This window comes from Lissotriton vulgaris, chromosome 9, assembly GCF_964263255.1.
Source record: "Lissotriton vulgaris chromosome 9, aLisVul1.2, whole genome shotgun sequence".
NCBI classification, from domain to species: Eukaryota; Metazoa; Chordata; class Amphibia; order Caudata; family Salamandridae; genus Lissotriton; species Lissotriton vulgaris.
The window spans coordinates 455,535,328-455,552,988 of NC_141697.1; the positions used below are offsets into that span (position 1 = coordinate 455,535,328).

The 17,661-nt window shown below is 44.4% G+C and overlaps 1 protein-coding gene across 2 annotated transcripts in view; it reads left to right on the top strand.

The window, feature by feature from the left end:
- The window catches only part of LOC147690263 (inverted formin-2-like), a 480,165-nt gene that overhangs the window by 397,339 nt on the left and 65,165 nt on the right, over positions 1–17,661 (top strand). For both annotated transcript variants that reach the window (XM_086937896.1, XM_086937897.1), the window contains exon 20: positions 16,803–16,949. In XM_086937896.1, the coding sequence (XP_086794022.1) occupies positions 16,803–16,949 (147 nt within the window). The remainder of the gene's footprint in view (positions 1–16,802; positions 16,950–17,661) is intronic.

Sequence of the window (17,661 nt, forward strand, 5' to 3'; positions counted from 1 at the left end):
TCGGTTTCTCCAGATGTGAGATAGGATCCACCGTTCTGTTCTAACCCATTATAACCTGCCTGCTGTCTGGTGTCGCTTAATAAACGATAGGGTCCGTCACGACCCTCCATGTTTCCGTGATCTCTTTCGCGATCACCGGAAGAATGTCGAGATGTTTCGCGACTCCCTATGTTTTCGTGACTTCGACCACTTTCCCCGGATGTATGTCGAGACGCTTCGCGACTCTCCCTATTTCCGTGACTCCAGTGTCTCGCATTCTCACCTGGGGCATGGTGTGTGCACCTGAAGGTATTCCGGTACTCCTGTGTCCTCTGTTCCCCTTCACTAAAGGTGACACGAGGTACTTCGCCACACCCTGTACTCCTGTCTTCGCACATTAGCCTATTGCCATTACTCCTAGGACAAATATCTCTTCTGCTCTCTTGGCTTCCTCCCTCCCACTCGGGGCTGCTTTCGCCAGCTCCATAATGAGAGAGAATCCTGTTATCCTGCTCTCTCCACTCGGATCCCGTTTCTAAACTTTTATTCCGAGCCTCTTCGGCCGCATCCCATTCTCTCAGGTATTCCCTTAATTCCTTATGGGTTTTTGGTTTAGGACCCCTCAAATCCATTGGCCCTCTTCGATCTCCCTGTTCTACTCTGAGACCTGTTACAGAATCTAATGGGGTACTCCGACTTATTGGTGCTCGTATTTGCCTGTGGGAATTCGTTGTGGTATTCCTATTCTCTTCTTCAGCTCTTTCATTGTCCCATCGTGCCTGTTCCTCCTGCTGGACCCCTTCCGGGTTGTAGATTGACACAATAGGGCCTATGGTAACCGGAACCTGCAAGGCGTCCGGCAATTGATACGACCTAGCGCATTGCGTCTCCGGCACGTTCTGAACCACAAATCTTCCCACTACTCTCTGTTCAGGACTAGCTTGGGGTATTTCTACGGTCTTAGTAGCGTCCCATTCTGATACCGGGATCGACTTATACTCTCCCCACCTAGTTCCGTCCACTTGCGGTAATATGGGACTCGCAAGTTCTCCGCTGTATGGAGGTGGTTTATCTGTTAACAACCTGTCTATTAGATCCTCCTCCGTCTCGCTTTCCTCATCTACTTGTTCTAGAGGTTTCCTTTCTCCTGTAGCCTCTATCATGGTGAACAGTTTGTCCGCTTCTACCTTCTGCACCCTCCATTTCTTAGCTTCTTCGTCCCATTTAGCATCCTGCACTGCCTTCACTGTTCTTCTCACTCTTTCTTGGCGCCTCTTTACGCCCCTCTCGTGTGCTGTTCTAAACCACACACCAAGAGCTTCAAATTGTGTTGGCCTCGGTAGAGGTCTCATTGAAAGCATCGTCGCCTTCAGTTGGTTCAACACTTCTAATTTAAACGTTCCAAATCTTGGAAACGCTAGTTCTTTTTGCCCTTCAGTTAGCCTATGCCACTCGGAAATCCACAATATGGAATGTAAGCCTACATTTATTGCCATATGATGTGCTGGTGTGCCTTCCGGTGGGGCTTCTTCTCCGGCATATAAATTTCTCCTTTTCTTCTTAAAGATCTTTCCTAAACCCTTAAAACACTTCATTTTTTGATAACGTACGATATTTCTTACTTATTTGTCTTGAAATCAACCACCAATCCCTGTACGACTCTCGCTAATCAGCCTATCCCAGCACGGTTCTACACTGACGTCACTTGTCTCTTCTAAAGCAGCTTCCCTCGTTTCTCGACTCGTCTCACGATTTCACATGCGTTTTCATTCATACCTTGAAAAATGACTACTTCCGTCCAAGCGATCACTTTTCTCTGACTGTACGGCCACAGTCTAACTGTAATTGTCACCTCTACTGGCACAGCGTCTTTCCTCTTACGGTCGGACACTTGCCTTAACTGATAGGTTACTTACACGCAGTAAACGTACGACCAGCGTCCGCTACTCATTCACTCACACATACGCTCCCCCTATCATCGGTCTGTCGGGAAATCAATGGTACCTCATGACCCCCTTTCAATGGTAGACAAATTACTCTAGGTGTTCGATACACCCGAACCACTTAAGTCCTCTGGACATAAGATTTCATCCAGTTGCGCGCGCTCACAACCTTCCCTCAATCACACTACAGGCATTCAACTCCGCTTGACATTACAACACAGGAACAACATAAAACACCGCAATCTTACAACGCATGACCCTTATACTCACTCTCGACCGACTCTGCTGCTTTTCTCTCGACGCACCGTCAGCACCGTCTTCGGCTGCAATTCTTCTTCTGGTCGACGATGACTAGGGACCTTGGGGTAAACTAACCTGGCCTAGGTCGTCTTCCTCAAGAAGAAAACCATCATTACTCTGCTACCAACTGCGGGGAACGGGATTGTGATATCAATTTATGATTATGATAAATTTAATAAAGAATCCCATTCATCTGTTTTTGGATCGTTGCTATCTGTCATTGAGGAAAGGACCACCCCCGCATTGGTTAGACAAACCCCATTAACTGACGCCACTCTGAAGAACCACTTACAACTGATGAAGTTTCAAAAGTTTATATAAAGATTAATTTGAATACGATACAATCCACTCAGGATATAATCTCAAAAGAATACAAAATACAAATCAATTAATATCTCAGTCGCTTTAAGCTTCGGTGTGAAGTGGTTCCTTCTGCGTCATCTGCAGTAAGACAAAACAATAATCAAGTTAAAACTGTCCCTACTCTATGCTATGTGACAACCCTACTTCGCAAGTCTTCTTCCCTAAAAAGGTGTCAGCAGTTTGACTTCCTAAGAAGTTCAAACTCTCTTTAGCCTCTAAAGGAAATCTTAAGTTTCAGAAGCAGTACCCTATCTGCCTACCCATCCGCTCTCTAAGGGTCCTCGGCCTACTGCTCCCTTGCGCTTCTGATGTCTCAGCGCATCTGCTCAAGGCATCTACCCTTGCCTTGGCTCTGAGCAATTCGTCTCGCTGTTCCTAATCTCCCAATTGCTCCCTCATCGCTGATTGCTCTCTCCTCCCCGGGGTGCTGTCCCTAAAATACACAATCACAGTGTGGGTGGAACGCCCCTTGACGCCCACCACGGACTTTCCCCGATGATGTCAACTTCCTGCTTCTTCCATTGGTCACTCCTCGCGTTGTCCGTTAAGTTGACCCTTCTCCTTTGGATGTCATCTTCATCATTTCATCGTCGACATTTATCGATTCTTTCAGATCATGTAACATAGAAACTTTGGACAAGGCCTTAACTTTATATCTCTTAACTTGACCCTGCTAGGTCCTGTGAATAGTCTTGTCAAAACATAGTCCACCTAAAAAGTGTCTCTACTCACGTTCGAGCAATAAGCTCCGTCCGGCATTGTCACCTTAAATCTAACAAGTGCTAGACTTCTCGTCTCTCATGTCCACATCAAGCTATTTACGACCTTCACAAGACCACTAAATTACATTTCATGCGACTCTGCTCCTTCGAACTCTTGACCAGTTAGGTTGCGTACATAAATGACCTAACTCTTCTAGCATTCCTACAAAGGCCCTCTACACAGTATAACCTTTGGCATACTTTTATATATTCGTATTTCAGCAAAAGCCTTAGTTATACTTAAACATTCTACATCAAATATATATTACTTCAAGTACATGAAATACATTGAGTACGACTACATAGAATATAATCTATACATTTTCCTTGGTTACATCTTTATGTGAATTCTCTTATACATTTATCCACGTTTCTCCACGTTTACGCCTTTCCACGTTACATTTCTCTCGCCGCTTTTCCCAATGCAAAGTTACACATTTAAAGTTACACACGTACACGAATTCTACTGTGCACGTTTCTACATTTCCTAAGCATTTCTACACATTTCTATACATTTACCCTTCATGTATACGGGTCTTCTAAATCTAATGCAGTTTAACGTGTGAATACATTTACATTTCCTATATCATGTTATCACATCCGTTGGCCTTTATGCTATAGTCGCCAACTTTACATTACGATACGCGTTTCATTCCTACGTTTATAACATATACGTCTAGATATGGCTACTATATACTTTGTATTTAAATTGCGCTCTCTCAGTTCCCCCCTTTGATGACTTTTAGGAGTCATCACTAAAAGCAATTTGAATACAAAACTTATACAGAACTAGTTGCATCAGTTCCCCTTTTTATCGACTCAAGTGTTCTCAGACTTTTATACTGTTGATCTTGTAAAACAGCTAGTCTCCTTTCTTGTTCTCTCATCGATCTTTGTAACTGGTTCGACCTATACCATTTATACAATTTTACTAATCCTAATAATGTAATTATACAAATTAATACTATTAGTACAGGCTTTAATATGTACCAAACTATACCTTTGCCTATATTAGCAAACCAACTTCCAACTTTTCCTACTCCGTTTCCTACTTTTTCCCAGACATTTACTTTTGATAAATCTTCAATTTCTTGATGAATCTGTGTAATGTTCTGTATGACTTTTTCAAGTGGTTTTGAATTATCAGGAATATAAGTACAACATTCCTGTACTTTCAAAGCTTTACAAACTCCGCCTTCTTTTGCTAATATTACATCTAAAGCAAGTCTGTTTTGTAAAACCATTGCTCTAATCGACTGCATCTCACCCTCTACTAACATTAATGATCTTGCAGTGCTGGCAGACAATCTATCCACGACTGTCGCTAACCTTCTAATCTTAACATCGTTAAGAATCAAACCTAACAATGGAAACATCGCTCCAAATACATCTCCTACTACTTCTGCATCTCCTACTTCCCTTTTCGTTCTCCTCGAAGCCTTTCCTTCTATTATCGCCACATCCTTTGCATGATATATTTTGGGGAAGACAATTGCCAAGTAACACGAACCATACCAATTGTCTGGAAGTTTTACATAGGCATTTCTCCCACATACAAAATACACATTCGGAATAGCTTGCATCCCTTTCATAAAATCCTTGGTGTAGTACTCCAGTCTAAAAGAGTGCTCACAACTAACTTCACCTACAAATTCGCTCTCGTAATACGTTTTGCTTCGAGTTAAACATAACTTTCCTTTCTGCGTTCTATCCAATGCTATTGGACCATTGCTACCTTTCTTTTTGTGTGCTTTCTCTTCTTCTGTCCAGTCTGTTTTCCACTGTCCTGACATTTTTAGAATTTTCTGCCGTCTGCATCGATCATCTACCTGTGCTATAAACCTTTTCTCTACGTCTGATACTTTGCAAGTCAGATTATTTCTACGTGCATATGATGTATCTAATGTATCCCAAGGAAGAAAGAATTTAGCCAGTCTATCTTCCTTTTTGTAATAGTCCCACTTATTCATTTGCTTATAATTCGGAACTTCAGGCAGTACCGAATCATAATTTGAAAAGTAGTACTCAAATCCTTCTCTACCATAAAATATACTGAGCAATAAACTGCATGTTATCCCATAAGTCAATGGGAGATGGTGATACCTAATGCCTTCATCTACAGAAGCCGGCAATTGCATACAAACGTAGCAATCTTTGGCCTCCATGGCATCGATATATTCGTACAATAATTTGGCATATGCATTTGACCTAAAGTTTCCCTGTGACTCGTCTATGTGCAATCTACGAGTTTCCTCTGCAAGTAACGCCTTTTCACGTATAACAGTGCTCTCCTCCTTCTTTCCCACAAGAGCAGGTTTCAAGGTCGTTACAATTTTTACATTTGCTATTCTTTTATCGTTTTCATGTCCTGTCATGTAAGATATCGTTACTACTATGATTATGAGAAATATCACTATTGCTATAAGTGTACCTATTATACATCTAGCTTTTCTGTTTGGGTTGCCGTTCTCCATGTTATCAAAACAGCGTACCTCGTTCTCTAGCGAAAGTGCTCTTTCCAGTCTTTGGTTGCTTGTTTGCTTTCACAGTCTTTTTAAAGTGCTTTTCAACAGGTATCTTTTCACCACAATGTCTTTCTCTCTTCTTAGCAGCAGACAACCCTAGCCCTTCTCCGTCCTCTAAATGTAATCCCTAATTTTATTCTTCTTTCCACTCGGCGCTAGGTTATCTTCTTCTTTATAACATAAGTACAAAAAGTCTTTTATGCATCAACAATTATTTTTGGACCTGCAGCTTTCACAACAATAATTAACAGTTCAAAACGAATAACTTTTTCTTCTTCCTCTGTCATTTGCCGACCACCTGTTGGAAATTGTAGTCTCTTCAGCACTAGATCTTGAATTTTACTCAAACGTGGGGGTCGGGGAAGTGTGAAAGTCAGTAACCCCTCTTTCTCAAGCCCAGGCGCCACCATCCATATCTCCACCGTCACGACTGGATCGCGAGTGGTTACTTTCACACTCTTCACTCTCCCAGATTTCTGTCCCCAATACATCTGCTAGATAAGTCCACTCTGGGGTGGCGTACCTTCTGCAGGGCACACGTACCCTTCTCGATCTTCGTGGACTCTCAGTTCCTGAATCTGTCGTCTCGTCCTCCTGATCCGATTCTTCATCGATCGGGGCAAGAGTTCTTTCCTTTTTCCTTTCCGAACTTGGCCTTTTCCTTCTCTCCGGCCAACTGGCTTCTTCACTCTTTGTCTTTCCGCTCCTTATTCCAGGAACTGTCTCTTGTTCACTCTCAACTTGTTCGATATCTGTGTCGGATTCCCAATTACTTTCTTCTCCTGAGGCAACTTCGGTCCCACTCGTGTCCTGACCTTCGTCGCCCTGTTCCAACACAGTTTCAGCTTCTTCGATCACCTCCACAGCTTGGCTTTCCCCCTCTATGGCTTCTCTGCTTCCCGCCGGATTCTCATCCGAGAGAGGAGCTGTGTCTTCTGGAGGTGTTGGCACTCTTCGGGTGTGTGAGGCATGTATCCAGTTTGGCAGCCCTCCACACTTCACTGCGGTATTCGTTACAAGTATGACTTGAAACGGTCCTCGCCAACGCACATCTAAGCAGTTCTTCCTGACATGTTTCTTCACCAGGACCCAGTCTCCTGGACTCAGATCATGGCACAAATCTTGTACTGATGGAACCTCTGCAGCCTGGACCTGGAGGGACACAGAATTTACGGCATCAGATAGTCCCTTGCAGTAGTCCAAGATCAAATCGTCTGTGATGTTCACTAGCGCTGCAGTCGGAACCGATGGCAATCTCATAGCTCTCCCCATTAGCACTTCATGTGGAGAGAGGCCTGTTCTTCTATCAGGTGTGCTACGTATACTCATGAGAACTACTGGGAGTGCGTCTGGCCAATTCAGAGATGTCGATGAACAAACTTTAGCCAGTCTGGACTTGATAGTACTGTTAATTTGCTCTACGATCCCTGAAGCTTCTGGTCGATAGCTGCAGTGTAACTTTTGATCGATATTTAAAGCTGAACACAGCATCTTCACCACTTCGCTATTGAAATGAGTTCCTCTGTCCGATTCCAAAGAGGATGGCACCCCAAACCTCGGTATCAACTCTCTAAGTAACAATTTTGCTACTGTAAGTGTATCGCACCTACGTGTAGGGTAAGCCTCAACCCATCTTGAAAATATACAAACAATCACTAGCACGTATCTGAGTCTGTTGCATGGAGGCATTTCTATGAAGTCAATCTGCATCCTATTGAAAGGCCCCCCAGACCTTCCTATGTGACTCAAGGTAACTGGTGTTCTCTTACCCACATTTAGTTGCTGACAGATTGTACATCGCTGACACACTGCTTCTGCCGCTACTCTAAATTTAGGGTTAAACCACGTTTGTCTGAATACCCTCACCATAGCATCTCTTCCTATGTGTGCTGATCCATGCAATTTCCTTGCCATGGGACTAATGAGTTCATTTGGTAACACTGCCCTTCCGTCGGCAGACACCCAAAAATTCATTTCACTTTTCTCGCACCCAGCTGTTTCCCAGCCCTTTTTCTCCTCATCTGGTGCGTTTTCCTGTACTGCTCTCAATTCATCCCACGTATCTACAGTATCTAACAACATGGTCAATTCAGACATTTCCTGGATTCCCCCCACTTTTGCATCAGTGTGAGAATATCCCTGCTCTGCGCAATACCGCGCTACCTCATCGGCATATTTATTTCCTAGTGATACAAAATCGGTGTTTTTTGTATGAGCTGCACATTTGACCACAGCTATGGCCAAAGGTTTTTGCAAAGCCTCTAACAGAAGTTTCACGAATTCTCCATTCCTTATAGGAGAACCCGAGGAGGTCATGTAACCTCTTTGAGACCACAACTGCCCGTAATCATGAACTACGCCGAAACCATACTGACTATCGGTGTATATGGTGACTCGAAGTCTTTCGCCTGCTAAGCAAGCACGAGTCAAAGCCACAATTTCAGCTACCTGTGCGGAGCGTACTCCTTCCAGGCAAGCGGCTTCTATAGCTCTGGTAATCGTGCATACTGCATAAGCTGCTCTCAGCTGACCGACATCGTTTCTTACGCATGAACCATCAACGAAGAAAATTTCGTCTGGGTCTGTCAATGGCTCATCTACGATATCAGGTCTCGGTTTGGTACATAGTTCAGTCACATCGAGGCAGTCATGTTCTGTACAGTTTTCATCTTCCACTTCATTCGGAAGCGGCATCAAGGTTGCAGGATTCAAGACAGAGCATCTCTTTAGGGTCACATTCTCGGCAGCCAGTATGACCTGCTCGTAGCGTGTGAGCCTGCTATTCGTCAGATGCTGAGTCTTAGTCCTTGTCATTAACAGTTCTACGGAATGTGGTACATACACCTCTAACGGATGACCCATAACTACACTTTCAGACCTTTCAATGCTGACACCCGTTGCAGCTACGGATTTGAGACATCCGGGCAACGCTGCGGCTACTGGATCTAATGTAGCCGAGAAGTACGCCACTGGCCTGCGCGCATCTCCATGGACCTGTGCTAATACCGCTAAAGCGCATCCCTCTCTCTCGCAGCAGTAAAGCAAAAAAGGTTTCTTATAATCTGGCATTCCCAACGCCGGGGCGCGACATAAGTCCTCCCTCAGCTGCAAAAACGCCATCAAACAATCTTTGTCCCATGGTACCGGATCACTTACTCCTTTGTGCGTCAGCTGTAATAACGGTTTTGCCTTCAGCGAAAAGTTTGCTATCCACTGTCGACAATAACCAACCATGCCTAGAAACATCCTGACTTCTCTTTGTGTTGTAGGCGCGTTCATTTTCATAATCGCCTCTATTCTATCTGGAGACACCTTCCGCTTTCCCTTTTCAATCCTATGGCCCAAGTATTGCACCTCAGTCTTACAATATTGCAATTTACTTGGAGACACCTTGTGTCCGTTCTCAGCCAAGTGATTTAACAAGGTGATGGTGTCTTCTCTGCAAGCTTCCTCAGTTTCTGACGCAACAAGGAGGTCGTCTATGTACTGGACTAGAACTGAATTCTTGGGCAGTACTAGACTCTCGAGATTTCGTTTCAATAACTGGTTAAAGATCGATGGGCTCTCTGTATACCCCTGAGGGATACGACACCATGTTAAGACGCGATCTTCCAGTTTGAAAGCGAAAAGATATTGGCTCTCCTCATCTAACGGTATCGAAAAGAAAGCCTGGCACAAATCTATCACTGTGAACCATTCAGCTTGGAACGGTATCTGAAACAATATCACTGATGGATTCGGTACCACTGGACAACATGAAACAACAATGTTATTAATCTTCCGAAGATCCTGCACTATTCTGTATTTTCCACTAGGTTTCTGCAAACCCATGATCGGGGAGTTACACGGACTACCCACGATCTCCTTCAGTATTCCCTGCTTAATCATGGATTCGATCACAGGCTTAATCCCTGCAATCGTCTCTGGCGTTAGCTTATACTGTGGTGTTCTTGGATACTCAGCATGGGGTCTAACCAAGATTTTTACCGGTTCCACTCCTTTGATCAAACCAATTTCTTCCCCAGTAAAATCCCATACCTCAGCTGAGACTTTCTCTCTCAAATCTTGCGGAAGCTCCTCCACTGTTAAGGTAGGATAAAGTTCCACACATTCCCTTGAGTTCACAACTTTGAAATCTGCGTCCTCATCGTTTGTCTGCACTGCTACTCCCTCCGGTGTGCAATGTATCGTGCAATTCAGTTTGCACAGCAAATCTCTCCCTAATAAGCACACAGGACTAGAATCGCAGATCACAAACTGATGTTCGTCACTGTAATTCCCTATTCTCACTGACACTGGTTCGGTCAAGGGATTTGTCATCCTTTTGTTTGCAACTCCTACTACCTGAACCATTTCTCCTGATATTGGCAGACCCGGGACTACCGCCGATCTCAACGTGGATCGAGTGGCCCCTGTATCCACCAAAAAGGTTGTAGGACATCCCGCTATTTCAGCCTCTACGTATGGTCCTCTCTGATCTACCTCCAAGGCGGCTCCTAGAGTACAGTCTTCGTCCCTACTCGCCCGCTGCCCTGTAAGAGGATCAAGGTAGTAACATTCCTCTCCTCCTACAAACAATGGCATCTGTCTGTAGGTTTTCCCTCCGTTTGAGATGCGAGGTGGTTGAGGAAACGGGGCTCGAGGAGTCTGAGTCCCCCCTTTGACAAACTTGCCTTTCGGGACTGTGGCTCCCTTAACCACGTTGTTCTGAACCTCCTCCTCCTCCTGCTCTAATTCCCCTGACTCAACATTGTAAGGACACTCGCGTCGCCAGTGTCCCACCTCATTACACTGATGGCATCTCGTCGTCTTTTTCAACGTCGCAATATCCATTCTCGGTCTCGGTCTTTCTTCCTCGTCTCTGCTCTGATTATTCTGTTTCTTTACCTGCGTTCCTGTTCCCTGCTGCCTCGGTTTATCCTTTCCAGCAGCTTGCATTTGCACTAGCATTAACTTCTCTTTAAGCTTCTTCGCCTTCGAGTCTATCTCGTCACTACAGTACCTTGCATACCTCAGAATCTCGTCTAAAGGTTTGTTCTGCCAACAGATCAGATGCTGTTGGATCATTAGGCATATTTCTGGTCTTAATCCTAAGACAAATTTTGAAACAAATTGTCCTATATCCTTGGGATCCATCACATCTAACCCGCTGTACTGCTTGAATGCTTTCAGCAATCGCTCGTAAAACTCATGCACTGTCTCTTTCGGCTCCTGAGTAGTTCGATCTATCTTTACCCAGTCTATGTCTTGTACCGGCACTTTCTCTTTTAGCCACGCTATTACCCTCTCGTACTTTTCCATGACTCTATGAGATGGACCATTCGTCCTGGCCTCTCTCGTTGGCTCACAAGTAGGCCAGTCAACACTGAGCTTGCACGCCGTCCACAAATCTCCGGGTACTACGATGTCGAACAGTGTATTCAAGTCGACCCACAGTACCTTTGAGATCTTCACAAATCTTTCCACCTGTTTATACCATTCGACAGGATTATCCCTAAGCTTTGGGAAGGAATTGGTGAATGCCGCCAAATCCCCCCTAGTCCAAGGCACATGGACGTAGCTTCCATTCGCGATTTCCCGCAAAGGGAAGGCTTCCATTCGCATCAAATCTGTGTCCTGGGAGCCCTCAAGTACACTCCGTCTTACAGAGCCCTTTCTGGACCATCTTTCCTCCCATCTATCTAGATCTCTCCATATTCTGATGCTTACAATCAATTCCCTTATGTGTACTTTCAGCGCGATCGTTCTGCGATCATCCAAATCCTGATCTGTGCAAGTCAGCCTGTGGTTACTCTGTAAAGCCTTAGTTCGTGACAGGTCTACCATGTACCTGTTTGCTAAATTAGATAAATTCTCATGAACTGACCTCGCTCTTCGAGTGATATCTTTGGATAGAAACAGTATCTCATCTGGTGTATATGAGTTTAATCTCTCTAGTTGCACTGTACCATCAATCAGTTCATCCAGATCTGCCTTCAAACTCATTACGTCAAGCCGTTTCGCTTTTATTTCAGCTTTCAACATTTCAGCTCTGTGTTCCTCTCTCATATCCCTCTCACCTCCACTATGCGCCCTACGCCTGAACACAGGTGAGTTATGAGGAGTTTTACTTCCATCTTTTCGTTCCCACCCTTCGAGATCCCAAGCCTTTCCATCTCCACGTGGGGTATGGTGGAATAATGCTCCGTCCCCCAACCCTCCGTTCCGATTTCTAAGCTCGGTTTCTCCAGATGTGAGATAGGATCCACCGTTCTGTTCTAACCCATTATAACCTGCCTGCTGTCTGGTGTCGCTTAATAAACGATAGGGTCCGTCACGACCCTCCATGTTTCCGTGATCTCTTTCGCGATCACCGGAAGAATGTCGAGATGTTTCGCGACTCCCTATGTTTTCGTGACTTCGACCACTTTCCCCGGATGTATGTCGAGACGCTTCGCGACTCTCCCTATTTCCGTGACTCCAGTGTCTCGCATTCTCACCTGGGGCATGGTGTGTGCACCTGAAGGTATTCCGGTACTCCTGTGTCCTCTGTTCCCCTTCACTAAAGGTGACACGAGGTACTTCGCCACACCCTGTACTCCTGTCTTCGCACATTAGCCTATTGCCATTACTCCTAGGACAAATATCTCTTCTGCTCTCTTGGCTTCCTCCCTCCCACTCGGGGCTGCTTTCGCCAGCTCCATAATGAGAGAGAATCCTGTTATCCTGCTCTCTCCACTCGGATCCCGTTTCTAAACTTTTATTCCGAGCCTCTTCGGCCGCATCCCATTCTCTCAGGTATTCCCTTAATTCCTTATGGGTTTTTGGTTTAGGACCCCTCAAATCCATTGGCCCTCTTCGATCTCCCTGTTCTACTCTGAGACCTGTTACAGAATCTAATGGGGTACTCCGACTTATTGGTGCTCGTATTTGCCTGTGGGAATTCGTTGTGGTATTCCTATTCTCTTCTTCAGCTCTTTCATTGTCCCATCGTGCCTGTTCCTCCTGCTGGACCCCTTCCGGGTTGTAGATTGACACAATAGGGCCTATGGTAACCGGAACCTGCAAGGCGTCCGGCAATTGATACGACCTAGCGCATTGCGTCTCCGGCACGTTCTGAACCACAAATCTTCCCACTACTCTCTGTTCAGGACTAGCTTGGGGTATTTCTACGGTCTTAGTAGCGTCCCATTCTGATACCGGGATCGACTTATACTCTCCCCACCTAGTTCCGTCCACTTGCGGTAATATGGGACTCGCAAGTTCTCCGCTGTATGGAGGTGGTTTATCTGTTAACAACCTGTCTATTAGATCCTCCTCCGTCTCGCTTTCCTCATCTACTTGTTCTAGAGGTTTCCTTTCTCCTGTAGCCTCTATCATGGTGAACAGTTTGTCCGCTTCTACCTTCTGCACCCTCCATTTCTTAGCTTCTTCGTCCCATTTAGCATCCTGCACTGCCTTCACTGTTCTTCTCACTCTTTCTTGGCGCCTCTTTACGCCCCTCTCGTGTGCTGTTCTAAACCACACACCAAGAGCTTCAAATTGTGTTGGCCTCGGTAGAGGTCTCATTGAAAGCATCGTCGCCTTCAGTTGGTTCAACACTTCTAATTTAAACGTTCCAAATCTTGGAAACGCTAGTTCTTTTTGCCCTTCAGTTAGCCTATGCCACTCGGAAATCCACAATATGGAATGTAAGCCTACATTTATTGCCATATGATGTGCTGGTGTGCCTTCCGGTGGGGCTTCTTCTCCGGCATATAAATTTCTCCTTTTCTTCTTAAAGATCTTTCCTAAACCCTTAAAACACTTCATTTTTTGATAACGTACGATATTTCTTACTTATTTGTCTTGAAATCAACCACCAATCCCTGTACGACTCTCGCTAATCAGCCTATCCCAGCACGGTTCTACACTGACGTCACTTGTCTCTTCTAAAGCAGCTTCCCTCGTTTCTCGACTCGTCTCACGATTTCACATGCGTTTTCATTCATACCTTGAAAAATGACTACTTCCGTCCAAGCGATCACTTTTCTCTGACTGTACGGCCACAGTTTAACTGTAATTGTCACCTCTACTGGCACAGCGTCTTTCCTCTTACGGTCGGACACTTGCCTTAACTGATAGGTTACTTACACGCAGTAAACGTACGACCAGCGTCCGCTACTCATTCACTCACACATACGCTCCCCCTATCATCGGTCTGTCGGGAAATCAATGGTACCTCATGACCCCCTTTCAATGGTAGACAAATTACTCTAGGTGTTCGATACACCCGAACCACTTAAGTCCTCTGGACATAAGATTTCATCCAGTTGCGCGCGCTCACAACCTTCCCTCAATCACACTACAGGCATTCAACTCCGCTTGACATTACAACACAGGAACAACATAAAACACCGCAATCTTACAACGCATGACCCTTATACTCACTCTCGACCGACTCTGCTGCTTTTCTCTCGACGCACCGTCAGCACCGTCTTCGGCTGCAATTCTTCTTCTGGTCGACGATGACTAGGGACCTTGGGGTAAACTAACCTGGCCTAGGTCGTCTTCCTCAAGAAGAAAACCATCATTACTCTGCTACCAACTGCGGGGAACGGGATTGTGATATCAATTTATGATTATGATAAATTTAATAAAGAATCCCATTCATCTGTTTTTGGATCGTTGCTATCTGTCATTGAGGAAAGGACCACCCCCGCATTGGTTAGACAAACCCCATTAACTGACGCCACTCTGAAGAACCACTTACAACTGATGAAGTTTCAAAAGTTTATATAAAGATTAATTTGAATACGATACAATCCACTCAGGATATAATCTCAAAAGAATACAAAATACAAATCAATTAATATCTCAGTCGCTTTAAGCTTCGGTGTGAAGTGGTTCCTTCTGCGTCATCTGCAGTAAGACAAAACAATAATCAAGTTAAAACTGTCCCTACTCTATGCTATGTGACAACCCTACTTCGCAAGTCTTCTTCCCTAAAAAGGTGTCAGCAGTTTGACTTCCTAAGAAGTTCAAACTCTCTTTAGCCTCTAAAGGAAATCTTAAGTTTCAGAAGCAGTACCCTATCTGCCTACCCATCCGCTCTCTAAGGGTCCTCGGCCTACTGCTCCCTTGCGCTTCTGATGTCTCAGCGCATCTGCTCAAGGCATCTACCCTTGCCTTGGCTCTGAGCAATTCGTCTCGCTGTTCCTAATCTCCCAATTGCTCCCTCATCGCTGATTGCTCTCTCCTCCCCGGGGTGCTGTCCCTAAAATACACAATCACAGTGTGGGTGGAACGCCCCTTGACGCCCACCACGGACTTTCCCCGATGATGTCAACTTCCTGCTTCTTCCATTGGTCACTCCTCGCGTTGTCCGTTAAGTTGACCCTTCTCCTTTGGATGTCATCTTCATCATTTCATCGTCGACATTTATCGATTCTTTCAGATCATGTAACATAGAAACTTTGGACAAGGCCTTAACTTTATATCTCTTAACTTGACCCTGCTAGGTCCTGTGAATAGTCTTGTCAAAACATAGTCCACCTAAAAAGTGTCTCTACTCACGTTCGAGCAATAAGCTCCGTCCGGCATTGTCACCTTAAATCTAACAAGTGCTAGACTTCTCGTCTCTCATGTCCACATCAAGCTATTTACGACCTTCACAAGACCACTAAATTACATTTCATGCGACTCTGCTCCTTCGAACTCTTGACCAGTTAGGTTGCGTACATAAATGACCTAACTCTTCTAGCATTCCTACAAAGGCCCTCTACACAGTATAACCTTTGGCATACTTTTATATATTCGTATTTCAGCAAAAGCCTTAGTTATACTTAAACATTCTACATCAAATATATATTACTTCAAGTACATGAAATACATTGAGTACGACTACATAGAATATAATCTATACATTTTCCTTGGTTACATCTTTATGTGAATTCTCTTATACATTTATCCACGTTTCTCCACGTTTACGCCTTTCCACGTTACATTTCTCTCGCCGCTTTTCCCAATGCAAAGTTACACATTTAAAGTTACACACGTACACGAATTCTACTGTGCACGTTTCTACATTTCCTAAGCATTTCTACACATTTCTATACATTTACCCTTCATGTATACGGGTCTTCTAAATCTAATGCAGTTTAACGTGTGAATACATTTACATTTCCTATATCATGTTATCACATCCGTTGGCCTTTATGCTATAGTCGCCAACTTTACATTACGATACGCGTTTCATTCCTACGTTTATAACATATACGTCTAGATATGGCTACTATATACTTTGTATTTAAATTGCGCTCTCTCAGTGTCCTATAACCAAAAGCGTTCGCCCACCACCAATAAATCTGTGGAGACCCAAGAGGGGTGAAAGACAGTGGGTAAAGCAGCAAACTATCATTCAGTACTCCCCTGCTTCACATCTGTACTGAGAAAAGACCAGGGAGTCAATGCTCCCCTTTAAGATGACGCAACTGTGAAAAATAATTGCTGTGACTTAAGAGCAGTGATAAACATAATAATCCATATTTGTAAAGCCCAAACATATCACCCCTTAAGGTTTCAAGGGGCTGGGGGCCATCAGGGAGATTAAGGAACCTATTACTCAGGCTGACACCGGGGATCGAACCATAAGCCCCGTGTTCTGGAATGAGTCGCTCTGGCCGCTGCGCCTCACTTCTCCCTCCCAGATTTGAAATCGGGTATTTACTCTAATGGCTTCTGTTCAAGGCAGGTTTAGTTATATTTCTGCAGTCACAATGTCTCTGATCAGATACACCTCTGCTCACAAAACAAGCTACACCATCATTGTAAATTAAGAATTGTATGTAGCGACTGGTCTTATTCCAGATGAACCTTGGTTTATGAATCCATTATGCAATTGATGCAAAGATGTTTGAGCCGCTGTGTTCGTGTTGCTTCAGAATAATCAGTCCTATGTCTGTTTTTACTAGTTCATAAAGGTGTGGTGAAAGTTGAAGAGGAGTGCATCATCGACGCCTTGCTTTCGGATATAAGGAAAGGGTTTCAGCTACGGAAAACTGCCAGAAACAAAAGCGACACGGACGGTGCCCAGAAAGCTGCTGATAATCAAGGTTTTGGTAAGAGGTCAACACGCATGAACCTGGTGTGGCTTGCTCGACACTAATCTGCTGCACGCATCTTCCGGGATAAGAGGACTTCCGGCTGTACTGAACAGCCTGCTTTTTGTAATGCCACTGTTGCTTTCTCTTCAAGCATATAGATTTTGTTTGTTTTTTTCTAAGGCTGTTCATTACTTTAATTGCTTCTCCTGTTGCCTTACTTTCAGGTAGATTCATGAAAGAAAAATCGGCTCGCAAAGGGCCAGATTCTGCGAATCTGGCCCTTTGCGAGCGCAATTTTTGCATTTGGGATTCATCATCCCAAATGCAAAAATCGGTAATTTGCGAAATCGCATATTTGCGAGGAATTGCATTTAAGGAATCTCTATTTGAGATTCCTTAAATGCTATTCATTAACCATTTTTTATTTGCGAATTCGCTATTTCTGGCCGCTATTTACCGCGAGGTCAAACCTCGTGGTAAATAGCGAAAACTTAGAAAAATGCATTTATTTTATTTATTTATTGTACTTGTAGAGCGCGCTATCACCTCAAGAGGCATCCTGGCGCTGGCAATAGCAAAAAGCAGAGAGGAAGGGCAGTTGGAGGCGGCTGAAGATTAAAGCAAGCGTGGAAAAAGCCAAGTTTTTAGCTGCCTTCTAAAAGCAGGTAGATCATCAATATGCCTAAGTTCCGTGGTCAAAGAGTTCCACAGCTTAGCCGCAGCCACC